The sequence below is a fragment of the Coturnix japonica genome, chromosome 3 (genome assembly GCF_001577835.2).
Source record: "Coturnix japonica isolate 7356 chromosome 3, Coturnix japonica 2.1, whole genome shotgun sequence".
Taxonomy (NCBI): domain Eukaryota; kingdom Metazoa; phylum Chordata; class Aves; order Galliformes; family Phasianidae; genus Coturnix; species Coturnix japonica.
Window position 1 is genome coordinate 53,098,413 of NC_029518.1, and position 24,327 is coordinate 53,122,739.

The window sequence follows — 24,327 nt, forward strand, 5'->3', positions numbered from 1 at the left end:
AACAAGGGACACTGAAAGTAGCTGGAAGGCTCAGCTGATTGGAAACAAGACATTAAGGCATTCATTTATAAAATGCAGTTCAAATTCAGACCAGACTGGTCTTAAATGAAAGTCACTACCATGTGATGACTATTCAGTTAAAGCTCATGTTCTCAGACATCCACATCACAGAAACTGTCAACACAGTGGTGGGCAACTTCTGCAAAGACAAAGGACTGCATAGCCTGGATGACTACAATAACTCCTAGTGTCCTGAATGCTTTTCTGTCTCAGTAGATCAGGGCTGAAATACATTGACAGAGTAGCTCATGGAGAGCTTCTTTTTTTGCTAGATGTGTTGTATCCATGCTGGGGATAAACACAGGGCTTTCAGTCTCCCAGGGCTGTCAGTCTGTCATCTTTCACATACACAGAGTACAGGTTTTGCCTTTTAAAAGAAAGAACACTGTGAACAGAAACCAGTCACTAAGCAAGGCTTATTTCTCCACATGGAAAAAAAAAAAAAATTAAAAAATTAGAGGTAAGTCACCATTTCCACATTTGGAACCCCATTCCACTTCACAAGCAATGAGTAAAGAATATGAAGTAAAATCAGAGAGCTTGTTTTTAAAGGGAGAAAAGAGAAGCACACAGGTCTCTGTCAGGGCTATAATGGCCTATGGAAGCTGAATAAACTGATACTATACACGTCGCTATGACTCAGTGCTGGATGGAAGAGCTATGTGTGCTAACCATCAAACATTTGCTTCAAGACAAACCTTAAAACTTTGAACACAGCAGGATTAGAAGATCACATACAGATCTGCAATCTGTGGATGCTGCTAGGCAATCTACCTGCCTAATAGCAACCATGTTTATAAAATAAACCTTTCATTTGTTAACATGAAATAAATTAATTAAATTGTGTGCAATTTATGACTGGATAAGTAAAGTTCTGCTTTGTTTCAACAAACTGTTGGAATAAAATAACAGAAACCAATTGAATAACCCAACTTCCTCAGGTGTTAGAAGTGCAAATTTCATTGTAAATCCTGCATGACTCAAACCCCTGACAGTATATGATTAAAAAAAATAAAAAATACAGTAGAAATAATTTTAACTCAAATGCTTGCTAACAGCATATTTTTAATCATTTATTACTGACAACTCCCTCTGAGATCTATAGTACTTGGATAAAACAATAATTAGTGTAGGTAAAAGTAAAGACAAATTTAGAGAGACATTGTCAAGAGCAATTTTTGGAACTTAAATCCTGACACATTTTCAAAATTAAGTTGACTAGTCATTGAAATCCATTGTGAAGCAGAATCAGTTAAAGACAGACTCTTCAACAATCAAAACTGAATGACTTTTCAGGTTTTAGATTTAGTCAAGCACTGGTGTTGTTACTTAGTATGAGGTATTCTTGCATGCTTCTATGTGGCCTGTGTTACATAGAAACCCAACAAATGATCCTTCTTGTGATCTTAAAAAACTAAATCTTAAAAAATTGTGAGTTTTAATAAATACTTTACATTTTTACCAGTTTGCAAGTTTTAACATATATATATATATATATTTATCTTCCAAATGCTTTGTAAAAGGCACTTGGAATATGTCAGGAGAAGTTATAAGAAATGGCCCCATCTGGAAAGCCATTATCATCAGTCATGATGAATAAGACCCTGATTTCAGTAGGACTCTTCACAGTAACGTATGGTACTATATAAAGAAAACAATGAAGTGACTGGACCTAAAACGCTATCAAATGCATTGTGTGAGTAATGTTCTCCCTATTGAAGGAAAAACTCTCTAATTTTTCATGTACAGTAACTTCTAGATGTTACTGATAACCAGAAATGCAAAAGTGTAGGCAGAAGTGAGATTTTATGCAGACTATACTCCTTATTAAATGAAATATTTAGCAATTTAGAATTAACAATTCTAATCATAAATGCCAGACAACCACTTTGGATCTGCTACCATAGCTAATTACTCCAGTGGGAAAGGAAACAGGGAAAGGGCATTTCAGCTGTGCAAGGACAGGTTTTCTCTGAATCTATATTTTGTCCAAATAAAAATGGTAGTTAGATGGACTTCAGGGGAAATCTTAACCCTTCATCTGCAGGACCAGAAGGGTGTCTGATAATTGTTGTCTTTTTCATCTTGAAGAACAAACTAGTGATTGCCTCTAAGACTAACATCATTTATATTTATATTTTTTTGTCTTTTGTTCTACTGTTGCCTATAATCTTTTTTGGGAAAATGATTCAATGGTATGGTTGTTTTAGTGGCGCTATCATTACAATGGTGCCACACAGTCAACAGTCATTAAGTTCTAGCACTTAAGTGGTCACTGTAAAAGGTGCAAACCTCTGGATGGGATGCAAAAAACAACACAAGGCTTCCAAATTATTGAGAACGCCTAAAAAAAAAAATACTAAAATAGGACTTTGTTTGTAAGCCTCAATATCAGATCCACTGAAATTTACAGTAATATATTTTAGAGACAGGTTCATTTTTTCAGGTTCATTCACCTCTTGAATGTATCTCAGCCTAGAAGAGAATCCTGCCCTTCCTCTTTGGAGAATAAGCAGACAAGAAAGGGGAGAAATATACTGGAACACAGAGAAAGACAAGCTGAGACCTTACAGATTGTCCTAGGTCTTCAGAGATATTTTTTATTTACAAAGCTAATAAGCTACATGGTCCCAAGTTTGAGGTGAAAAATAGTAACCTCTTAGACAGGAAGACCACTTCACAAACTTTATCAATGCTACTGCTACAGCCGTACAAGGATGCAGAGTTCCTGCTTGAATTTAAAACTGCAATTCAGGAATGGGACAATGGAAGGTACAACAGTAAGATGTATTGATGCAGTCACCGTACCAGGAGAAACTACCCTCTTGTAGGCTAAAGGAAGTTTACTTGTCCATAAAAACACTTCAGCTTGCAAGCAAATATTGCTCAGAAGCTGACAACCATGACTTGTTTGAGGGAAGTGGCATCTGGAAGGAGTTAGGCAAAGCAAAGTTTGTATGTAGGGTTTACTTACAGCACATGAAAGGATGGAAATATAATATGATATATTTTTGATAGTTCATGAAAGTTTGCATTGTATTTGGCATAAGTATTCTCTGACTGTTCTTCAGTACCCTAGCCTGTCATTGTTGAAATAAAACAGACATATGAATCAGTTGAGTGGATGATAGCCATGATAATAGCCACCCTAGTATAGAAACAGAAAGAAAAAGGAAAAAAAAAAAAAACAACCTGCCAAGTTCATTATAAAACTGATGGATTATTTTACATAAAATGTATTGACATCTCCCTTGGACCTGATGTTAAATTGAAAAGAATTTCAGAATCAAGTGGAAATGCATTTTTAAAACTCAAATGTACCGCAATGACAGGTAAAACACTTTTCTAATACAAATGGCTCTGTGAACTCTCTTTTCAGAAAAAAAAAAAAAACATTTTGTAATGAGTAACAAGTTTCCAGGTAAACCCCACCAATTCCACTCAACAGTCTTTATTTTTCATCAGTGACTCTAGTAAAATTATTATTAAATTTATTACAGTGTTCTGTCTCTGATTGCATTGTCTTTCACAAAACTGCTTTCTCCAGTTGTTCTGATTTATTCTGTACACCCTTTTTTTTCTAGAGAAATATGAAATAATCTAAGTATTGCACAACTTAAGATACATTTAGGAAATACAAGTTTTAAATTTAGAATGCAAAGAAAAAAAAAACAAAAAAAAAAAACAAAAAAAGGAAAAGAATAACTTTAAACATGGCTCTGACATCCTGACATAAAGAACTTCAGAGTAATTCAGTAATTCAGAGTCACTTGCCACCCAGCAAAGACAAAGTATAGTAATTCAAGTGCCAATAAACTCTTATAGTGGAAGTTAACCTACTTTGGATAAGATATATACACATCTATTCTTGGAGTCAGGAGTCTTTTCCATTTTAGGAGCTTATTTTAAAAACTGGGAAATTGAAAAGAATAGTTCAGCTCTGAAATTAAGGAAAGTAAAAGTGGTAACCTAAAGCTTTATGGTAGATATCTGAAAGTCACACTGAAATCCTGGAGTTAAATTACACAGCACTGAGGCAGTAATATTCTAGGAGCGACCAGAAAATAGCTGTTGGACCTCAGAGACAAACCTTTATGAGATTGTGAGATTTATCTGATGAGTCTTTCATCTTTGGAAGAGAAGTCTAGTGGAGACTTATGAAACGATGTTCTAAAAGAGAAAGCTTTTGTGTAAAGACATGAGCAATCACTGTACAATACATCAGTTATGACTTGTGAGTCTGCTGAGTGTATATTAATGTGAGTTGATTAATTTCCCTCGAGGATAAAATCTGCCTAAAACTGTAGATAAAATGGCACCCATGAATTTTTAGCAATTGTTTCTGTGGAAGTATCTTCAGAGCATTAAAAATTGCTTGGTTTTATTGAGGTGAAGAAATAATTCAGTGTATCTATCTAGTCCACTGCTTTTTGAGAGGCCATATATCCCAGTCCCAGCAGACAAATTACACAGTAGACTGAAAAATAGAGGGTGGTATTTTGTTTAGCAACTTTCCTTCCCTTGCTGCAGGTAATGCCTGAAAACTGATGCCAGGTGTGACCTTTCTTTTTCAGGTGAGCTGTCACTAGTTGGTATTACATCTATAGCTATGAAGCAAATGTACTTGGGCTGTAGTTTTGTTTTTAGCCAGTAGTCAGTGAGGTTGCAAAATAAATGTGAGCATAGTGTTGGGCTTGAAATGACTTTAATCATATTCTTGTTCTCTTGAGTATGGACTGATTGAAGATCCCAATTTTCATTCCTGGTTATCATTAAAATGAGTAAAAGGTAGATTTGAATCATATATCGGGCTTCCTGAGCTCTTTTCTTATTCAAATCATAGCCATCTCTTGGTTAACAGCAGGAATTGGAATATATTCCTTTTTAATGGAAAAATGTGCCAGAGGAACACTTTTTTTTTTTTTTTTTTTTTTTTAATTGTCACTTACTCCTGCTTGTTTATGTTCAAGGTTGCTTTCTTTAGATCATTTTGTATTCAGGCAGACTCCTCAGCTACCCTCATATGTATCAATTTCCAATTAACATGAAGAGGTGGAAATGTGTAAGAATTTGGACCTTATACAAGAGTTTTGAATACACCACTGTAACACCAACAATTATTACAGGGAGAGTAATTGCTCTCCTCTGAGCGAAGTCTAGCCTTTTTTTTTTTTTTTCATTTCAGTAACAGGTTTTAAAGTAATCTATATTGGACATTTATGCCTGGGTAAGCCAAAGTCATTGACAGTCCCAGGAGACGTGCTAAGCACACCGTGTTTCTTAAAAGTAATTTCTGATATATAAGCTTTATTTGTTCAATTTCAAGATTTTCTCAAACAGGCCTTCCTTCAGATAAGAGTTCAGCAATGTCTGGTACTGAGAATGTAATGGTAATCTCAAGAATGCTAGTTCCATGAGGGGAAGGATGACTGAATTCTCAATATATTTTACAGTTAAATAATTAATTTGCCTCCAAGGCCCCTTCATAAACTGATTGTTGAATGTAGCACAGCTGGATGTAACGGCATTGTGAAAGGTCTTGAGGCTATGGCCATCTTGCCCATCATTATTCTCCCTAGATGAATCACAGCATTTGAATGAAGTTTTCAAATTTTTTGTTGGTAATGGGGCCAGAGTTTGACAATTACAAATGCATTTCTGATGTCTGTTTTGTTTGAGGTGTCTCCTTTGTGACCTTTGAAATACTTAAACCTTGTAAAAAAGAACCAATGAAAGAGATTTATGTGTTTCCAGGCCTACTACTTGACAACATTCACTAACTGTAAGCTCTTTTAAGGTTCTCAAGAGGAAATTACTCAGGTCTACATTTCTCCTTTTGTATAAAAGTACAAAATGTTGCAGTGTTGCTTGTGCCAATCACAGTACGCTAAGACCAGATAAAAGTTGGATGAAGAGTGTAACATAATTTTGGATCACATTTATTTTGCCTTCGTTTTGTTTCTTTCATCCATTAACTTTTTATGTGTGCTACTCCCTGAATATTAAATGTGAATTTTTACACAGTTAAGCCACAAATATATGCAGATTTACCTAATAAAGGAACAGAAGCAATAGGCTGTGATTTATACTACTGAACACAACCATTTAGCCTAAGAAGATGCAGCTAAAATGATCTTTCTAGATGGTCCATCTCTACATTATCCCTTCCATTTGTTTTTCTATCAGCTTCTGATTCTCATACATCAGATTAACACCTCCAAGACCTCATACAACTCAACAGTTCTCTACTGTTGGATCTCTTTGCCTTTTGTATTTCAGTGGCAACACATGCCTTAAGGCTATCCATCTATTTTTCTACCAAGTTCTACCAAGAAGGGTAGAAGTGCCTTTTTGGAGCTCTTCCAAAGGCTGAATGACTGCCTTCAACTGAGTTCAAACTCAGTTTTAGGACTGTGGGCTTCAAAGCTCTACATGTTTTGAAATGATTGCAAGTAGAAGGTACAGGTGTGTCAAAATAATTGACTAATCAGTACAGAAATGTAATGTACCTCTGCAAGTCCTCAGAAGCTTCCACAGTATTGTTGACATCTTCTCCGACAGCACAAAATGAAGTTTCCTCCTATGATTCCGAAGAGGAATACCAGCATGGAACTGTGACAAAAGGCATGGGGGTAGAAGCCTACTAAAAGGCCTCTAAGTAATGTGGAAAGATTGTATTTGCCTAAATCCATATCCACAGGAAACATGCGGTGAGAGTTTGTTTGAAAGCAAGCAGTTTTAAGGATTTTCATGCATTTGTAACCACTGATGGATGTACTGTGCTTCACCCGTTATGTTTCCAATGACCAGCTCTCAATGGCCCTTGCATTAACTCACTAGTGTCTTCCAGAACAGGACTCTACTGCAACACAGCCTCTGATAGAACAGCACCATTGATGTTTTGACAAACTCAGAGACCAGTTTCTTTCTGGGCTGTGCCTTGATAAGAAGAAATGCACTTACAGTGTAATTTTGAGGGGATAGAATTCAGTGAAACAGTTTATTTCTGAACAGGGCCATGCCTCACTCCTTCTTGAAAGCTATTCCCATGCTATATTTCAGTTGTCAACTATTTTGTCTGCTCAAAGAAAAAATAAGAAAGCATTTGGTCAATAATAGGGAATGTGCTCTTTAAAAAAAAACCTCACAGGCCATTTTATCAAAACTGCAGAAATGACAAGCAGAAGAAAATGATATCCAGTCTTTGAGTAAAGAATGAAAAATTCTAACCCAGAAGGAGAGCATTGCTGAGAAAGGTGGTCAAGTGAGAACAGGAGGCTTTGGATGGGAAATGCCACACAGCTCCCTGTAATTGCAAGATCTTGTCACTAAATCTGAAGATGGGGGGTTGGAGAATGTATGCAAGAGTTTCTGGCTACCAAGAGTCAAAGGACAGTTTCTGTTGCATGCCCTTTTAACACAGGTTAATTGCAGGTAGGCAGGTGAACATGGAGTCCTCCATGTATAAGCAATTATTTTTTTCCATCTGTGTGTACATAATACACAGCAATGACTCCCTGGCCTTTTTAGGCCCTCCACATACCCCACTTCACATCCCAAAAGCAGCTTTGTGTCAGGAGGCTCTTCAAAGGCATCAGTAAGACAATCAGCATTGTTTCCTTCTCTCTAGTGGTGTTTTGTTATGACAAGAGTATTGGCTGCTGGAATTAGTATGCTCTAAAAAAGCCTTTGCGAGTACCAGGCAATAAAATAATATATTTCATTGAAATCTGAAGTGCATCTTACTAAGATAATTTTTTCAGAAGTGGGAATGAAACAAAGACCACAATGTGGGTATTAGTGGATAACACTGTGGAAGTCTGGATCAATACAATGCTCAGTTTCCCCAAAGACCTCCAACCTTGAAGAGACAGATTTTCAGGAGGCCTTGGTTCTTGTTAGGGCTCATCTAATAAGGAGGCAGGTTTTCACAAAGGAAGACAAAATACAGAAGGCTGGACAGTTGGGTGGGAGCAGCAGGATAATGAGTGTCCTTGGCTATCTGATCATTTGGGTAGAAAATTTTATTTAAATGTCCCAGTGTCACCTCTCACTTCAGAAGAACAGTTAAGTGTTCCTGAATAGAAAGTGGAAGGAAGAAATAATTTTGCTAGTTAGGGATATGTATTTTAATATAACATATTTTACATACCATGAAAATACCACAGGAAAATACCATGCTAGATTGGAACAGGCTGCCTAGGGAACTGGTGAAGGTCTTTCAGAAATGTGTGGGTGTGGCACTGAGGGACATGGTTGATGGGCATGATGGACATGGGTCAATGGTTGGATGGGACGATCTCAGTAACCTTTTCCAACCTTAATAATTTTAAGATTATTATTGATAATTTATGGTGTTTTTTCTGTGAGATGGTACATTATGGTACACATTTGTCAGTTCACCAAACTCAGTGATGGTCTGTGTTGAAAATTATGTGATGATCTTAGCAACACCCAAAAAGTATAATGAAAATTTTTAACAGGAAATGCAAAGAAGATACAGGCATATAGCAGAGTTTCTGAAATAAATTTACTCATTATTAGGCACTTAAATTATTGAGATCATAATTGTCAAGATAAAGTCTCTGCCTTCCTTAATTTCCAAATCAGCTTTGAGTTGAAGAGAGAGGCATTTCTGTGGGGTGCCTGCATCATCTTTCTGCTGCTACATTTGGCACATACAGTGTTAGCTTGGATCATTTTTAAAAGTCATGCAAGAGATAATACAAGCATGCTTTGCTCTTAATTGAAAATGCAAACGATAGTGAAACATTTAGAGCTCTAAAAACATAAAAGATGGAAAAAAATAAACCCATTCATGTTGCAGAAGATAAAAATAATCTCTAGCCTGATATGTAAGTTAAAGTATTTGTCAGGGTGTAAAGCACATTAGAAGGATGCAAAGAATGAATTGCAGTGCGTAACATTTCAACAGAGATGTACCTGGAAGAAAAGTGGGGTCAAGTGTGCACCTTGGATGAACCTCTCAAGCCTGAACTCTCCAGTCAAGGAAAGAATAGTAATCAAAATCCTCTTTGCTGTTTTTTAATAGGAATGTAAGCAATGGAAGAGGCTGAAATCCCAGGAGACTCCCACTGGTAGACACAGAAATTCTCTGGATAAAGAACAGGCAAATGTGCTTAACTGGGGCACACAACTGCAGGCCAGGGAAATGGAACAATGGCAGTGCTTCATGCCCACCCACCTCTACCACTCTTGTCACCTTCTGGGTGTGTCAACCTGCTGTGCAGGTCATTGGGGAATCACTGAATTAGTTGGATTGGACGAGATCTTAGAGCCCACCCAGTTCCAACCCTCTGCCAAGGGCAGGGCTGCCACTCACCATGTCAGGCTGCCCAAGCCTGGGCATCCAACCTGGCCTTGAGCACCTTTATGGAGGAGGCATCCACAGCCTCACCATCCTCTGAGTAAAGAATTTCTTCCTAAATATGTATTTCACTCTACTTTCCCTCACTTTGCCTAGAACTTCCCATATTACTTGCAACCACCATTTGGCCCATTCTTCCTGAAATGCTGGGCATCAGGAGGTCTGCCTCGTGCAACTCCCATCCTCTCAAAGACCAAACAAAGAGCCTGTGTTCACCAAAGCATGTAATTTGTAATTTATGGTAAGCACGCAAGTTCGGTTTTGGCCACTCCATCCAAATGAAGTACAGAGGTTTCCAGCTGCACAGGTATTTCCTTTCTCTCTCTCTCTCCCTCTCTCTCTCTCTCTCTCTATTATTTTTCTCATATATATATATATATATATTTATTTATTTATATAAATAAATATATATATATTTATTTATTTATTTATTTATTTTTCCTGAGAAAACATGAGAGTCTGTGGGGGTTTGAGGCAAACCGATCAATTGGCTGGAAAGGATTTTGAATCACGGCAAACCTTTGCTGACCCTGGGTTGAATTTCCAGTTTGCAATAAAATCCGTGCGTTTCCACTGGCTTCGGGTTCTGTTGTGAGTATTATATCACATCTCCAATTACAAGCTGTTGCCTCAAAAAAAAAAAAGGAAAAAAAAAAAAAAGAAAGAAAAAAAATGGTTAAAAAAATTTGGAGGCAATTGTACTTTATCAAACAAAAATCGCAGCAATGGTGCTTGTATTTGTTACACCGAATGCTTTTGAAGGTCCTAAAGTCCAAAAACATGCAGACTCGTGGTGCTTTCACTGAGCGCAGCCCTCGCTGCGTGGTACATCCCAGGACTGGGGCTGCCCGGGTCTTGCTCAGGGCTCGCGGTCCTATATCCGCACGCAGATCTGGCGGAAAGGTCAGGTTTTATTACATGCAGGAATAATGGTGCAAATGGCAATACTGTTTATTACAATTCCGATCAATGGGACTTCACCGGCACCACGAGCTTGACGAGTGTTGCCAAAGAGAAGGGAGCGAAAAAAAATATCCCGCCTCGAAGACACAGCCTGCCCGGAGCACGGCCGGAGTGCAGCGCTCGCATCCCGATCCACAACGCGGTTTTAGAACCAGGAGCGCCGAGCGAAGCACACCTGGCTCTGCCGGACTTTCCTTTTACAAACAGAGCCCGGGACCTCCCAGACCCGCCTCCCCTGCCCTGTTCCCCCCGCACCGCCGGCTCCTGCCTTTCCCCGAAGCCGTGCCCGCCCGGGTGGCTCGCCCAGAAGCGCCGTGCCGAGTGGAGCCGAGCTGAGCCGCGCCGAGCTGCTGGGGGACACGCAGAGCCAGGCAGTGCCGAGCCGAGCCTGGCAGCGCCTCGCTGAGCCGCACCGTGCCGTGCCGTGCCGTGCCGTGCCGTGCCGTGCCGGCGCTGCCCACACGCCTGCAGCAGGAGGCGCTGCCGGGCGCCGCTACGCCCGCGCCGGGGCCGCGGGCCGGAGTCCCACATTCCCTGTGCCAAGTGCCGGGGAGCGGGGGTTGGACGCGCGCTCGGCTCCTCCCTCCCGCCCCGCTCGCCCAGCAGCAAAGTAACTCCGGAGGACGAGAGGAGCCGGTGCTGCCGCGGTGCTGCGCCCGTCGCACCGCAGACGGCTGCCCCGGCGGGCGGGCGGCCCTGGGCGCGGGGCTTTCCCGGTCGGGAGGGCTGGGCGAGGCGAGCTCCGCCCGCCGCCGCGGGCCGGGGCAGCCCCGGCCTCTTTGGGAAACTTCTCGGCAAGTCGGCATGGGCAGGGGGGCCGGCGCCGCGGCCTCGCCGCCGCTGTTGGCGGCGCTCGCTCTGCTGCTGGCCGGAGGTTCGCCCGCTCTACCGGGAGCGGCCCGCGCCCAGCTCTCCGCAGGTGAGTGAGCGAGCGAGCGGGGCCAGGTGAGGGCAGGAGGGGGCAGCGCCCGCGGGCGGCTGCCGGACCCGGGGTGCGGGGTGCCCGGTTTGTTTCCCGTTCCCGGGCTCTACGGGTCTCGCTGCGGGCGCCTCGCGGAGTTCCCTTTCTCCTCTCCGCCTCCCGCGGCCGCCTCCCTCCCTCCTTCCCACCCTCCCAGGTGGCGTCGGTGCTCGCGGAGCGCCGCTTCCCCGCCGAAACTTTTCCCGGCGCTTCGCAGCGCCCCGAGTCGCTGCCGCCCGCTGCCCCCTTCCAAAGAAAAAGAACAAGAAAAAGAAGAAAAAAGAAGAGAGAGAAGGGGGAGGGAAGGCAGCACGCGGGGCCGGCGTGTTTTGTTTAAAGCCGCCGAACGTTTCGCCCTTTTCTCCTATCCGCCGCGGGGCTTTGCGGGAGAAAAAGCGCCGGGAGCGGGCGGGGGGCGCTCGGGGAGGGAGCGGCGGGGCCGTGCTCCGAACTGTGCTCTGAGCCCCTCGCCTCTACCGGTGGGTGGGTTCCTCGGTTCGTTCCGGTTGGAGCTGTGGTGCGAGCGTGGGTTTTGTTCGTGGTGCGAAGTGTGGCGGTCTGGCTGAACTACGAGCTTCGTTCTTTTTCACAGTACTTACACCGGGTGCATCAATTGGCCAAGTATCAGGAACCTGTTAATGCAGGGCATTGAATTGAAAACTTGAGCTCAAAAGGTGCCACTAATAAAAGTACTCACGCTCATTAGACTTGAAAGTGTGGTTTTTGTAAGTGCTTTTTTTTTTTTTTTTTTTTTCCCCCTTTTTTTTCTTGGTACTATCAATTAATTTTTAATTGAGAAGTTTGAGATGTGTCATTGTCAATTAAAAACTGTGCTAAAGCAATAAGATAAGTGATGCTGCTGCAAGCAGATTACATCCCTCCTGCGTGGCTGCCTTGGGTGCCCGTAATTTAATGTCTGAGTATCAGAACTGTGCGGTTACGTAAGCACCTACATGAGCCTTCTGCCGGGGAAGGGACCTTCACTGTCTGTGGGACGACTGTGTTTTTGAGCAGCTAAAATGAAAGATACCAACTTATACAACATCTCTTCATTCAAAACGCTCTGGAATCAGAGCAGTGGGTTGCTTTACTGTAATTTGTGAGGCTAGTGTTAAATTACGTAAAGGTTTTCCTACAGGCTTCTTCACTGGCAGAAGAAGAGTGGGAAGTTCTGATAAGTTACGTGCTCTGTGATATCTTATGCTGAGATGTAGCATGTATAGCCTTTATTGGAGCTGAGAGTACAAGAAGGCAGCTTTGTACCTTGGGGTATGCATTAAGTAAGCTGAGAGGAATGCTCGGGGTTGCTCTGACCGGAGTAGGTGAAGCTTGTCAAAGAGTTGGACAATCGTATCTAGGAAACATGAGATACGGTTTTTGTGCAGCTTGTCAGCAGCTACAGACTGGTTTCTATTGGCAAGCATCAAAAATACTGATATGTTGTGCTGTCAGAGGGTTATTAATTCCAGACTAGGTCAGACTTCCTTGAAGGTTTGGAGAGGTGGCTTTGTCAGTGAGGTGTGATACTCTGACATTGACTGGATACATTCAGTGTCTTTATGTAGAGCTGTGCTCTGTTGAATGTTTGCTTATAATTATTCTTGGCTTGAAGGCTCTGGGTTTAATAATTGTGACAAAGGCCATTTTTGTTCTACGTTCTAAACAAGTCCCTGAAGCACTTTGTTTTGTGTTTTGTTATTTTGCCCGTTGGTTAGACATCAGCACCCACCCCGGTATAAATGGATGCAGGGCACAGAGGTCAGGGTTTGTGTATTTGTTCCAGTGAGGGCCCCACTGCAGCCTATGAGGATTCCTACACACAGCACGCAGGAGCATCTGTTTCCCTTGTAGTGATCTCTTGTCTTTTAGCAGGAGTGATGCATCTACCTCCCACTGTCTTCCCCTGCTTTCCCACCTTAATGCAACAGCATCTGGATTTCCATGTTAGCCTGAACTTGTCTCATTTTCAGCTTCCTTTGTATTCCTACTTTCTGAATTGCAACAATTTGAAAAGGTGCTAATTTTTCATGTTAATTAATGAGGATATTAATTCTGTCTGGACCTTTCACAGGTATTTCTCTCACTGTTATTTGATTTTTATTTCCATTTTATGATGCTTTGCACCACTGTTGAATGGTGAACATCAGCCAAATCCAGAATTCCTTGTATAAATTGGTGTATTTATTCAGGGTCTGATCAAATGCCAGAGAACAAAGTTGGCCTTCAGTAGTGTGCGTGTGCCGGAGCTTGGTTAGCTGCTTTCCCTCCTAACAGATTCCATGAAAGCAAAGCAGAAGGCGAGAGGAGGAGTGGCGGCAAGTTAGGAGAAGGAACAAGATGCATCTTGTAATTTGTTGCTGTCTGAAAAATTGCACTTCTGTGCTACCTCTACCCCCCTTTGCAAGCAGTTGGAACACTGTCTTTCCCCCCGGGGTTCAAAAGGGAAATGCAGACAGCTTCCCTCTGCCCCTCACTCCCTCCAAAACCCAACTGTAATCCACAGTGTTGTGTTTTCCTGTTCTCTGTATATCGTTGCTTTACACTGCTTCTTTCCCTGACCCCTCAACTTGGGTGCGTGCCTGTCAGAATCTAGGCCAAAATGTTTTGGCAGCACACACTTTGTTGAAGTCTGGCTATTCCTTATATAGCACCTTCTTTCATCTGTGACTCCTACAGTTCGAAACAGAACAAGTTCAGCTTGTTTTCACAACTCAAAAATTTTAAGCTTATTTATTTTTTTTAATAGTATTTTTAGCAATTCGAATGTTTTCAAATTTTGGGAGAAAAAATGTTTTCAGTAATATATATATATGTGCAATATATTATATTAATATAAATATATATATATTTAAAATGGTGTCTGCTTGTCAATGCATTGCATTGGCTCCAACAGTATCTGTGAAAGTGTATGGGTTTATTTTTAATATTAAACAGAAGATCCAAGGATAGAAGTCCTAAAAAAGAGTCAGCCTACCTGGAGTTATCTAAGTGTGGTGTTTAAGACCATAAGGGTAATTAAGGATAAAAAAAGAGGTTTGTATGCTTTACAAGTTCAAGCCCTTGATTTGAGTAGTTTTTCCTCATGTTCCCTCATTGAGTACTAAAAAATGAGCAGACAAGAGTAAATGTTTCTCAATTGACCACTGTTCATCCACTGGTATTGTAAACTATTTCTCCCAAAGACAGAACGTAACTAAGTTTAGAATTTGATATTATGAAGTACATTATTTTTTGTAAGGATTTTGTGGTTTAATATATATACACAGAAACACGCATACCAAATCATAATAAGCACATCTATTTTTTATTTCTTTTTTGTATTTGTAATCGTGTAGCATAAGAAATTAAGCATGCTTTAAAATTCTTAAAATCCTTATTAAGTGGTTAAACTCAAATTAACCTTTTACTGCCAGAACAACAAAAGTCACTTCAGTCATGCTTTATTTTTGGATGTGCTACAACTTGCAAGTGATACGCAGGACACGCTCGTGCTGGTAGGCGTGTATGTGTAAAAGCCTTCTCAGTGGCTTTTTTTCCACCAAGCTGTTGAAACGTATTGACAAATTACAGACATGATGAGTGGAATTAAAGGTGATTTTCTCACTTCCGCCCCCTCCTCCCCAAATGTTTTACTTTCATTTACATGTTCATCACTCTTCCATGAGAGACCACTTGTTCACCTCTATTACAAATATAAAGTGTGTATTAATTTTTGAAGTTGGAACTTTCATGGGAAAATGGGCTTGAAAGCATCCAGAAAACACAGACTGTACAAGTCTTGCTTAGTCTATTTTGTCTGAGAAAATCATGGCAGGGCTTGATTAATTTGTGTAAACAGTAAATCTTGAACCAAGCACTGTCTTCCAAGTACTTAATATCTACATTAGGTATTAAAAAGATATAAGGGGAAAGATGCAGAAACCTATAGAGGTCAGTGTCCAGTCTCTAACAGTGGGCACTCTGAGAAGAGATATGGGCAAGGTGAGTGGCTTTGTCTGGTTGCTGTCTGTCCGCAGAGACAATGTGTTGTTATTCAGTGTCATTAAGTGGTTTCTTGCAACCATAATTTTGCCTAGTAACATCTTCAACCTGTATCACTTTGAGCATTCACATCACTTAGTGAAAAGTAATCCATATATTGTGCAGAAAAGCTACAGTCCTTTGTTTATTTTAAACACAGTAGTTTTGTTTAATATCTCACATCTCTTGTATTGAAGAAGATGGTTAATAATTGCTCCCAATTTATTTTCATGCCATGCAGGATTTTGTAGTGTTCCACTCTCTCTCAGCTATTCCTTTTCTAGTGTGAAAAGTGCAGTTATAGCTCTTTGTTTTAAACGTACTGCTCCACCTAATTTTTCATCCCTTATCAGCTTTCTGTTTCTTTTCTAGTTCTACTAAGTTCCTTACAGTATCTAAGGCACAGCTGTCCAATGGATTTATCTAGTGCTTAATAATGATTTCTGGCCTTAGTAATATCATAATCATTCCTGGCACGTGCTTTGCTTCCTTGAATATTTGTACCACTACTGGTTGTGAGCTGAGACTTTCATGAAACTATCTGGTTCACTGCTAAATAGATGAGAGCTAATGGTTTAATGATGGTCTATGAAGTGGCTATGGCAATCCCAGCAGGTGCTCTGGGAAAGGAGACAGTCTCTTTGAGGGAGAGAACTTCTAAACAAGGCTCTTGAAGGACCTCTCATGTTGTGTTTGGGAGATTTAATCTACCTAATGCTGTGGATTTTTCTCTTCCTTCTGAAATGCTTGCAGTAAAAATGAGATAAAAGTAGTCTCTCCTCTTATGTGAATGTGTTGGCCTGTATTTTGATTAAAATACAAAGATGTTGAATATCATTGTCTGGGTATTGACTGGAGTCTGTGTTGCCTGTCTATAACCTCCTTAGCTGGAAAACCTTTGGGTCATCTCATCTCTCAGGAGCTGAGTATACCACTAGGCATCAGCTCTGTTTCGCATTAGCATCTGTTTTGGGGAAATTCCTACTCTTCTTTTTGCAGCATAGCTTGCATCGACTGTGTAATAGGAAGCCTTCAGAACAATTACTTTAGCACTGATAACCAAGTGAATCAGGACAGGGCTCGTGTTTTCGTGTGCTAATAGGATGTTGGCTGTCATCATTTATTATTGTAGTGGAAAGACGCCTTTGTAGGGCTGCTTCCAGAAGTGTGCACTCAGCTGTGGAGCTTCATTTTACCATCCTCAATCCCATTAAACCAATTAAAGTTACTGCTGCCACAGAGAGGGGGGAGTTTCCATCTCTTGAATAGCTCTTGGATTTTAGTGTTGGATCTGGCCACCATACGGCCTGCACGCAAGATCCTTTAGCTTTACGTGCAAGTTCTTGGAGGAGAGGTGGGGTTAGTTACCTTTTGATGGGTGAGTTTTGCTTACTTGCAGATGTGCAGCCTCATAAATCTGATGTATGGGAGAATGAGGTGTGGTAGTAGGGTGAAGTGGAGCAAACTTACTGTGCCTTTAGTCCTATTGATTCTAGGCTGTGCCTGCTGTGTGGCACTTCATTCACCCAAGCAAGTGAAAAGAGGAGAAGAGCATAGGCTGCCATATACTCCTTCTGAAGTCCCAGGAATTAGGCTGGATGAGTGCAGCTGGGACTCTGTCTCTTTCCTTGACACACGTCTTTGAATAAACAGGGTGGAATAAGTACAAGACTTAGGGGAGATGACACCTAGATGATACCAACCTAGAATTAGAAAATGTTGTGACGCCCAGTTTGGGGTGCAGCAGGAACTGGTTTAAAGCCTGGTTCTGCAGTCTCACCTTTTTCCCCTCTGTAATCTGTCCTTCTCTTTCACTGTATGGGCTCTCTTAGTAACCTGCTGCAGAACTATAATGTGAACTGCAGAAGTTCACATTATACGCATGGATGTCAGTGGAAGAGGGGAAATAGTCATGACTTCTGCAGGCGGAGTGGAACTGTTAGAAGAGTGGTAGATGACGTCAAAAGGAACTTTGTCTAAGCTTCTTACAGAACTGCTGCAGGATCCTGCTGCACTTCATTTCGTAAATCAGAAAATCATAGAATCTCTGACTGGTTTGGGTTGGAAGGGAGCTTAAGGATCGTTTAATGCCTCCAAGGATGGAGCATCTACAACTTCTTTGGGAAACACGTTCCAGCACCTCACCATCCTCCGAATGAAGTATTTCTTCCTACTGTCTAACTTGAACCTACTTTCTGTAAGTTCAAAACTGTTATCACTTGTTCTGTCCTTAGAATTTGTGACAGAGTTCCTCCCCATCTTTCCTGTAGACTCCCTTTAATACTGGAAGTCTGCTGTAAGGTCTTCCTAGAGTTTTTTCTTCTTCAGGCTGAACAACACCAATTATATTACCTTGTGCTGCTTCCATTGACTGTAGTTGACTTTATACTCCATTGTTTAAAGCTGTGGAAAAATATTGTTTGAGGCCATCTGTAGTCTGTGCTTGTTGCATGAAAAACTGTTTTTAATCTGCTTTGGTCTTCTGGATATTAAGCTACTCAATAGCCATTAAAGTTGTGGAAGTAATCTTTCAATAATCCATTATAAACAATACTTACATTTTTAAGAAGCTTCTTTTGGTTGACTGTGTATCTTATATATTTATCTGTAAATGAGCTGCATTTGCTTGTTCAAAGATATGGTAGTCATGGTGTTAAAAGCTAAGTATCATTCAGTGAATTTGAAACAACAGAAGTTTTTATGCTTGCTTTATGTACTGGTGTATCATTTCCAATAAAGCTGGAGTTTTTATTAACAAATCTCTACATGTATTTCGCTTGGGAACCATTTATTCAATCTAATCAAATCCCTTTTGTGATCGCTGTCACAGCCAAATCTTAGACTGACAGCGCTTGCACTGTCTTATTTTAAACTGTTTAAAATATTGGGACTAATATATTACATTAATATGAAAACAATGAACTAATGAAACAGAGCTGTGGTGTTTTATCTGAAGAACTGCAAATAAAAAGTTCTGCAAAGTTTTTGATTTTGAAAGTAATTTCTGTTGTTGATACAGAAAAATGGCTGTAAAATTGGGTCTCTACAGGGGGAACATGACCTTAAAGCACTGTGTTGGTGGCCAGGAATTTGAATTGCTCTGTTTGTTGAAACATCTTTAAGATGTAACTATGTATATTCTGGAGTGTAACATGATGGCAGTTGGAACTAGATGGTCTTTAAGGTCCTTTCCAGCCCAAACCACTCTGTGATTTGTTTCTATGACCATATCACAGTGAGAACTGCTATGAGGTAATAACATGACACATAAATGATACAGTAGTCTCCAGTCAACTGAAATATGAGTTCCCTTATATTGAAACAGTAAGTGTTGGCAACTACCAGAAGGAAAGAGGGCCTCACTGAAATGACAGCCAACCATACAGCCAACAATGGGGTGACCTTGTACTGCTGTCAAGGAGAATAAGCTATAACTTGTTTTCATGCAAGGTTAAAACTTAGGACTACATAAAGATTTTTTTCTGGCATAGCTAGGTTTTGTTAATATGTTTGTGTGTGTTCTTCCCATCACTGCCTTATGGAAGGCATGCAAAACAGAAACAAAATCAACAACAAAAGAAGAGTTTTAGGTGTGGATGAAGCCCGAAGAAAAATTTCTTCTCTAATAGTCCAGAAAAAAAGAAGAAGAAAAAAAATAGTATTTCTCTAGCAACATGCATAAACATGTAAAGGCTTGCTTTAAGGCAGGAAGTACTGTGTGTTTGTGCATTGATGCGTTGGGCATTTCTTCTGTCTAAGAAAATGGTACGTATTTGGAATTGTTTGATGATTACAGTAATGTACCAAGTATGTGCTTCAGTAAGCGATTCAAGGAATTTCAAAAAAAGAACTTGAGAAATTAGTTTCTTGAGGATTGGTGCCATGAAGATTGAGTTCTGTATTCCACACTATGAATAATGTGAGGTTATTTTTGTTAGCCAGTGTGCGAAAGATTGCACCCTTCAGTTTGCCAGAATGTCATTTACTTCTGCTACCATTTATGAGAAAGATGTGATTACATACATTAATTGGGTGGCAAAAGAAGCCATTTTTCAGCTACTGTGTAAGGATCTTAATTCAACTGAGTTATGAGGCACTGCTGTATATGCTTCAAAACTGAGTTTTGATGCAATTAAATTCTCTTTTTTTCATTCTAATTATTACACACTGGTTACTATGTTTATACTGAGGTGGAGTTGTGTGCCTTCTTTTATGTATAAACACTCGTTCTGTACCAGTAAAGGTGACTGATGAATATTAACTAGAAGAAAGAAGTGATATGAGGAACAAATGTTGATGCAGTTGAAGTAAATGCTAAACAGCTCAGAATGAAAATTTGGAGTGAATAATTGACTTCTTTAAATCTGGCTTTTTTTTTTCTTTTTTTTTTTTTTTTTTTCCCCCTGTATTTCCAAATACAACATTTATGTCTTTATTTGTGAATCCTAATCTAGAATGTGTTAGGATAGCTGTTGCTAAATAAGGCTATAAGTAATAAGGAAGACTATGTTGAAAATCTGAATCTGTTTTTATCTTAGCTGCAGCAAAAAATTGAAGGCCTGACTGAGACTTGCCCTGTAGATACTTGTTAGAAAAATACTCCAACTTGCTACTTTATTGCTTCATTGTATCTGTATCAGTTCTGGTTGCCTGCTATGCTGGGGTAAGATCAAAATGTGCCTGTGTCTTGGTTCTCCTTGTGTTACCCGCTTGCCTGTTCATTTTGTGTACAAAGGCGCTCATCAAACATGAAAACACTGAAGAAATTTAGCAGAGTTCATGGCTTCATGAAGCAAAGATAAGTTATCAGTGCTGACTGCCGTCACAGCACTTAGAATGCACAAATTGCTAAAACCTACTAATCCAAAATACCAAAGGCAGTTTTATGTTTTGTTCAACTTCTCATTCCTTTGAAGACATGCTTTTATATTTGTGGAAGAGATTTCTTCCATTCTCTCTCAGATAAGCATGCTGAAATCCAAATGTTGTGTATGCTTTAGGTAGACAATGAGTAAACAGATCAAGACACTGGTGTATTAACTTCTCTGCTTTTCATCTGATGTTTTACAGAGGAGGTAATAATGTTGGGTTAAAGAATAATAAACAACAACAACAAAATCAAAACCAGTAATCCCCTAACCTTTTCTCTACCTTCCTGGAGAAAAAAGTATTGGATTCTTCTGTTCCCACTGCTCTTCTCCTCCCCCATTTATTTATTTATTTCTGTTTAGTATCCTCGTCTTTCCTTGCTTTTTTGCTGGAAACTTGTGTCTTTTTGTGCTATAATTGAAGGGAAGTGAGATGTATGCAGTTCCTTACTGAAAAATGATTAATGAGTATAAGCATCCTTAGATTTTTCAACATGCTTGTATGTGCCCTTCCTTTTAGCTGTTTCCCTGTGTCTCCCTGTTCACGTGACAGTATATTCTTGCTTTCTGTTTTTCAGGCTTGAAAATTCCCAGTGAGAGACGTTCTTTTTTCACAACAAAAATGTCATAAAGTGCTCTTTTCAGTCTTTGCCTTATTTAATTGAAAAAAGCTACACAAATATTCTTTTTCTGAAGTCAGCTTTTACAGTCAATCCATCCTAACCTAACTTGTGAAAGTACTGAATTGCCAGCTTTTTCCACAAGCTTGCGAGCTCTTCAGCATATGAATGCTTGGTGTGTGAGGCCTTGATTAGTGCAAAGGTCTGTTTACATTAAGTTTCTTGCATTTCTAAGTCTCTGTGGGCTGGCTCTCATTTTCCTTCGTACCTCCTCTTTCAAATAAAATGACAAATTAGTAACATATCTCAACCCTCAAGCTTTAGTATCCCTGCTCCATACATACATAAATATGTAATATGTGTGCATATATAAGTGTGCAATAAGGACAGCCTGTTTCCAGGTGAGGGTGAATGCTGGATATGTAATGCTGGATTTCTATGTCAGTTGAAACAAAGCTAGGTAATGAAAGAGAATGTGATTTCCATGGTAAACACAGACTGAATGGATGGGTGTAACATGTAATCCAGTATTAAGATAATTTTTCTACTTGTGAGTCAGCTGAAACCTGGCGGTGAGAAGTTGTCAAATTGCTTTTCTTTTTCTTTTCTTTTTCTTTTTTTTTCTTTTTTTTTTTTTTTAATATTAATTTAGCATTTTAAAAACAGTTCTGTCACCAGTTACTGAGTTCAGATGCTGTTTAGCTTTTGCCTTTTTTTTTTTTTTTTTTTAAATAAAGGTAGTTTTCATTCTTTGATACATTTTGCATGAGTAAAAGAGGTTGCATTCTTAGGCAGTGTGTTATTCTCAGAACTTTTTTCCCCTGTTTGCCTTGAAATGTTCCTTTGAAATCTGTGCGTACTGGTTTGGTGAAATACTACAGGGCAGGCTAACAGCTCTGTCTGAGTCATGTTTATACCATGAGGTGCTTCCAGGTCTGTAGTTATTTCTAGGGATGAGCAAGCTCCTCTCCCTGTATGTATCCTCTGCCTGTGCAACAGCAGTTAGCTGTCAGGCTCAGTTTATGGGTTGTTCTAAACATGCTGAATTTAGCTGTACTAAACAGCTTTTTGGGGGGATGTAGCTTGTTCCCTTTGGCTCACTTATCTGAATTTCTTTGAGTTTATGCTTTGAATATGCAACTCTTATGTTGATTTATTGGCGTTTCTGTCAACAGTTGAACAAGGAGTTGCGTGAAGTGATCAGCATTTGGGAAGGGCAACATTATATTCTCACTGAGAGAGGCTGCACAGATGTTCTTTATGAGCATCCTGAAGAGGGGAGTTAGTATACTACATTCAAATTGACAGAAACCATGTATATGAAAATCTTAAGCTTTTTTTTTCTTTTTTTTTTTTTTTCCCCTTTTTTCTTCTTTTATGGTTTATGTGATGAGGCTGTGAACCTGAAAGAGTAGAATTTGTGATTAATAATGTCACTTGCAGACCTTTAAAATACCAGAATAATCCATTGGATAGTTCTGTGTAGTGATGGTATCCAGATGCTAACTATAAACACTTCTGTCTGCTACCTTGAACACAGAAATTAAAATGGGTATTAGTTTGAGTTTTGTGAAAGCATTTTGGCCATATATCTCTTAAAATACATATTCTTCACTTGCTACCACGTGAAATAATTCTTAATCTACTACTATTATTATTATTATTACGCAGTTTTATTCTGTAATGTTAAGAGAATTAGAAAAATAAAATCTGTTTATTGGAAGTGAATGTGTGAATGAAAAAAATCCCGCACTTGGATATGGAACATTTGTATTGTTAGCTTAAGTGTGAAAACGTTAGGCAACCAGGAAATGAAGCAAATGCCAAAGAAAATGCTCAAATTTAATTAGTTTGTGTATTAGTCCCTAGAGGCTACAAGAACGAGTGAATGAAACTGGTTAATGTTTAGTTGTCTCCAAAATGAAGTCAAAATTTGATTCGCCTTTGAGGTGTGACTGCAGTGCTGATGTTTGATGCATAATGGACTTCTTAAGTTTTCGCTGAATGCTGTTCTGTTGGCACTGCATGGGTAGTGCTTGTAAAAGATATGTGGTGAAAAAATCATTTTTTACAATTTCATGGCCTGAATACCACTTTGAAAAGTGGAGAAACACATTAAAATCTTTGCTTTAAGGAGAGGTATAAATACATTACTCTTCATCAAAATGTTGTAACCAAAATAATTATTTTTAGTGGAGTTCAGCCTACAGAAGAGCAACTACTCTTCTATTTGGAGGGGAAAAATAAAGATTCCTGGGATCGCAGCTGTTTAAAAAATAGAAAATAAAAAATCTTAAGCCATGAAGATCCCAAGTCCTCTCCTGTATTCCTCTGAATTATAGCAGTGATTATGTTATGATTGAGGAAGGGGTCCTGGGCTAGTAGCGGCCTTGTAGCTCTGGTAGTAAAGTGAAAGGTCTGAAGAAGTAAGTGCAATTTTAAAAGTGGCAGTTGCGAATCTGTTGCAAAAGTCAAAGTTTTGAAGTTTCTTCAACAGTGTTATGTAGAAAGTGGACTGAGAACCAAAGGAATTCAAGTCTATGCTGCTCTCTTGTTTTTGATTCTGTAGGAATAACTCATGTTTTATCTGTAAAAGGAAAATTCCAAACCTTTCTGGTCATTCTATGTGTTGATTCTATTGCCAGGTTAAACAGAACAGAAAAACAAATAAAATGTGGTTGCATGTAGGACTATACTTTCTTACCCAAGACCTCATTTTGCAGGCTCCCAGCTGCAAGTCAGGGGCCTTTGGTAATGTTCTTGGATATCTTCCCAGTTCTTCCTTTCTTCTGGTCAGCCTTTATTTTCTTGGTGGTTTTTCAAACCCCCAAATTTCAGTATCTTTGCCCTCCAGTTCACTGTATTTAAAAGAGCTTGTCAGGGAGATATGCAGGTAAAAATGACTCCTGTTTGCTTTCTGAGTCTTTTCTGAGAATTTCTTCATCAGAGACGACTGTCCTTGTCACCGGACCATTCATGCCTTTCTTTACCATCTTTTATCATCTATTTGTTTACATTGTCACAAATACAGTAATCAAGCATCTGATTGAAGTTACATTTGTTTGTGTTTCTACTGAAGAATTAAGAAAGAAAAACAAGTGTGTGGCCTGACTGTTTAAGCAAAATGGAGCCTTTCTATATAAAAGATTACTTTGGCTATATTTAGGCCAAAGGAAGTTAAAGGAAGTTGGTATTTCCTATTTCCTTATACTTTTGAGGTTCAGAGCCTCTCTTTTAAACATTCTTTTTTTTTTTTTTTTTTTTTTAACAACATTATGAACATTAATATTGTAATGACCGAGTTGTACAAACTGAAAATTTCTGTCTAAAGTTTAATTAAGAAGATTTACCTGTAGCAGTGTATGAGATAAACTACAAATGATTGCATCTTCTGTGTAAATGTTTAGTAATTGATGTATGGTTCATAAATGGCTGTTGGAGGAATGT

At 39.6% G+C, this 24,327-nt stretch overlaps 1 protein-coding gene and 1 long non-coding RNA gene across 18 annotated transcripts in view; one reads left to right on the top strand and one right to left on the bottom strand.

Moving 5' to 3' along the window:
• Positions 1-4,176: 4,176 nt before the first annotated feature.
• On the bottom strand, positions 4,177-10,682 carry LOC116653269. The gene is made up of 2 exons (XR_004306838.1): positions 9,968-10,682; positions 4,177-9,175 (listed from the first exon to the last, which is right to left on the bottom strand). It is a non-coding gene; the product is annotated as an uncharacterized LOC116653269 (long non-coding RNA).
• Positions 10,683-10,754: 72 nt separating this feature from the next.
• PTPRK (protein tyrosine phosphatase receptor type K) overlaps positions 10,755-24,327 on the top strand; it is a 389,675-nt gene continuing 376,102 nt past the window's right edge. For 10 of the 17 annotated variants that reach the window (XM_015858511.2, XM_015858512.2, XM_032443941.1 and 7 more), the window contains exon 1: positions 11,020-11,330. In XM_015858511.2, coding sequence (XP_015713997.1) covers positions 11,216-11,330 — 115 coding nt within the window. In that variant the 5' untranslated portion in view covers positions 11,020-11,215. Of the gene's footprint in view, positions 11,331-24,327 lie in introns of all 17 variants that reach the window. The other 7 variants (XM_015858509.2, XM_015858508.2, XM_032443940.1 and 4 more) reach the window with 3 other exon arrangements.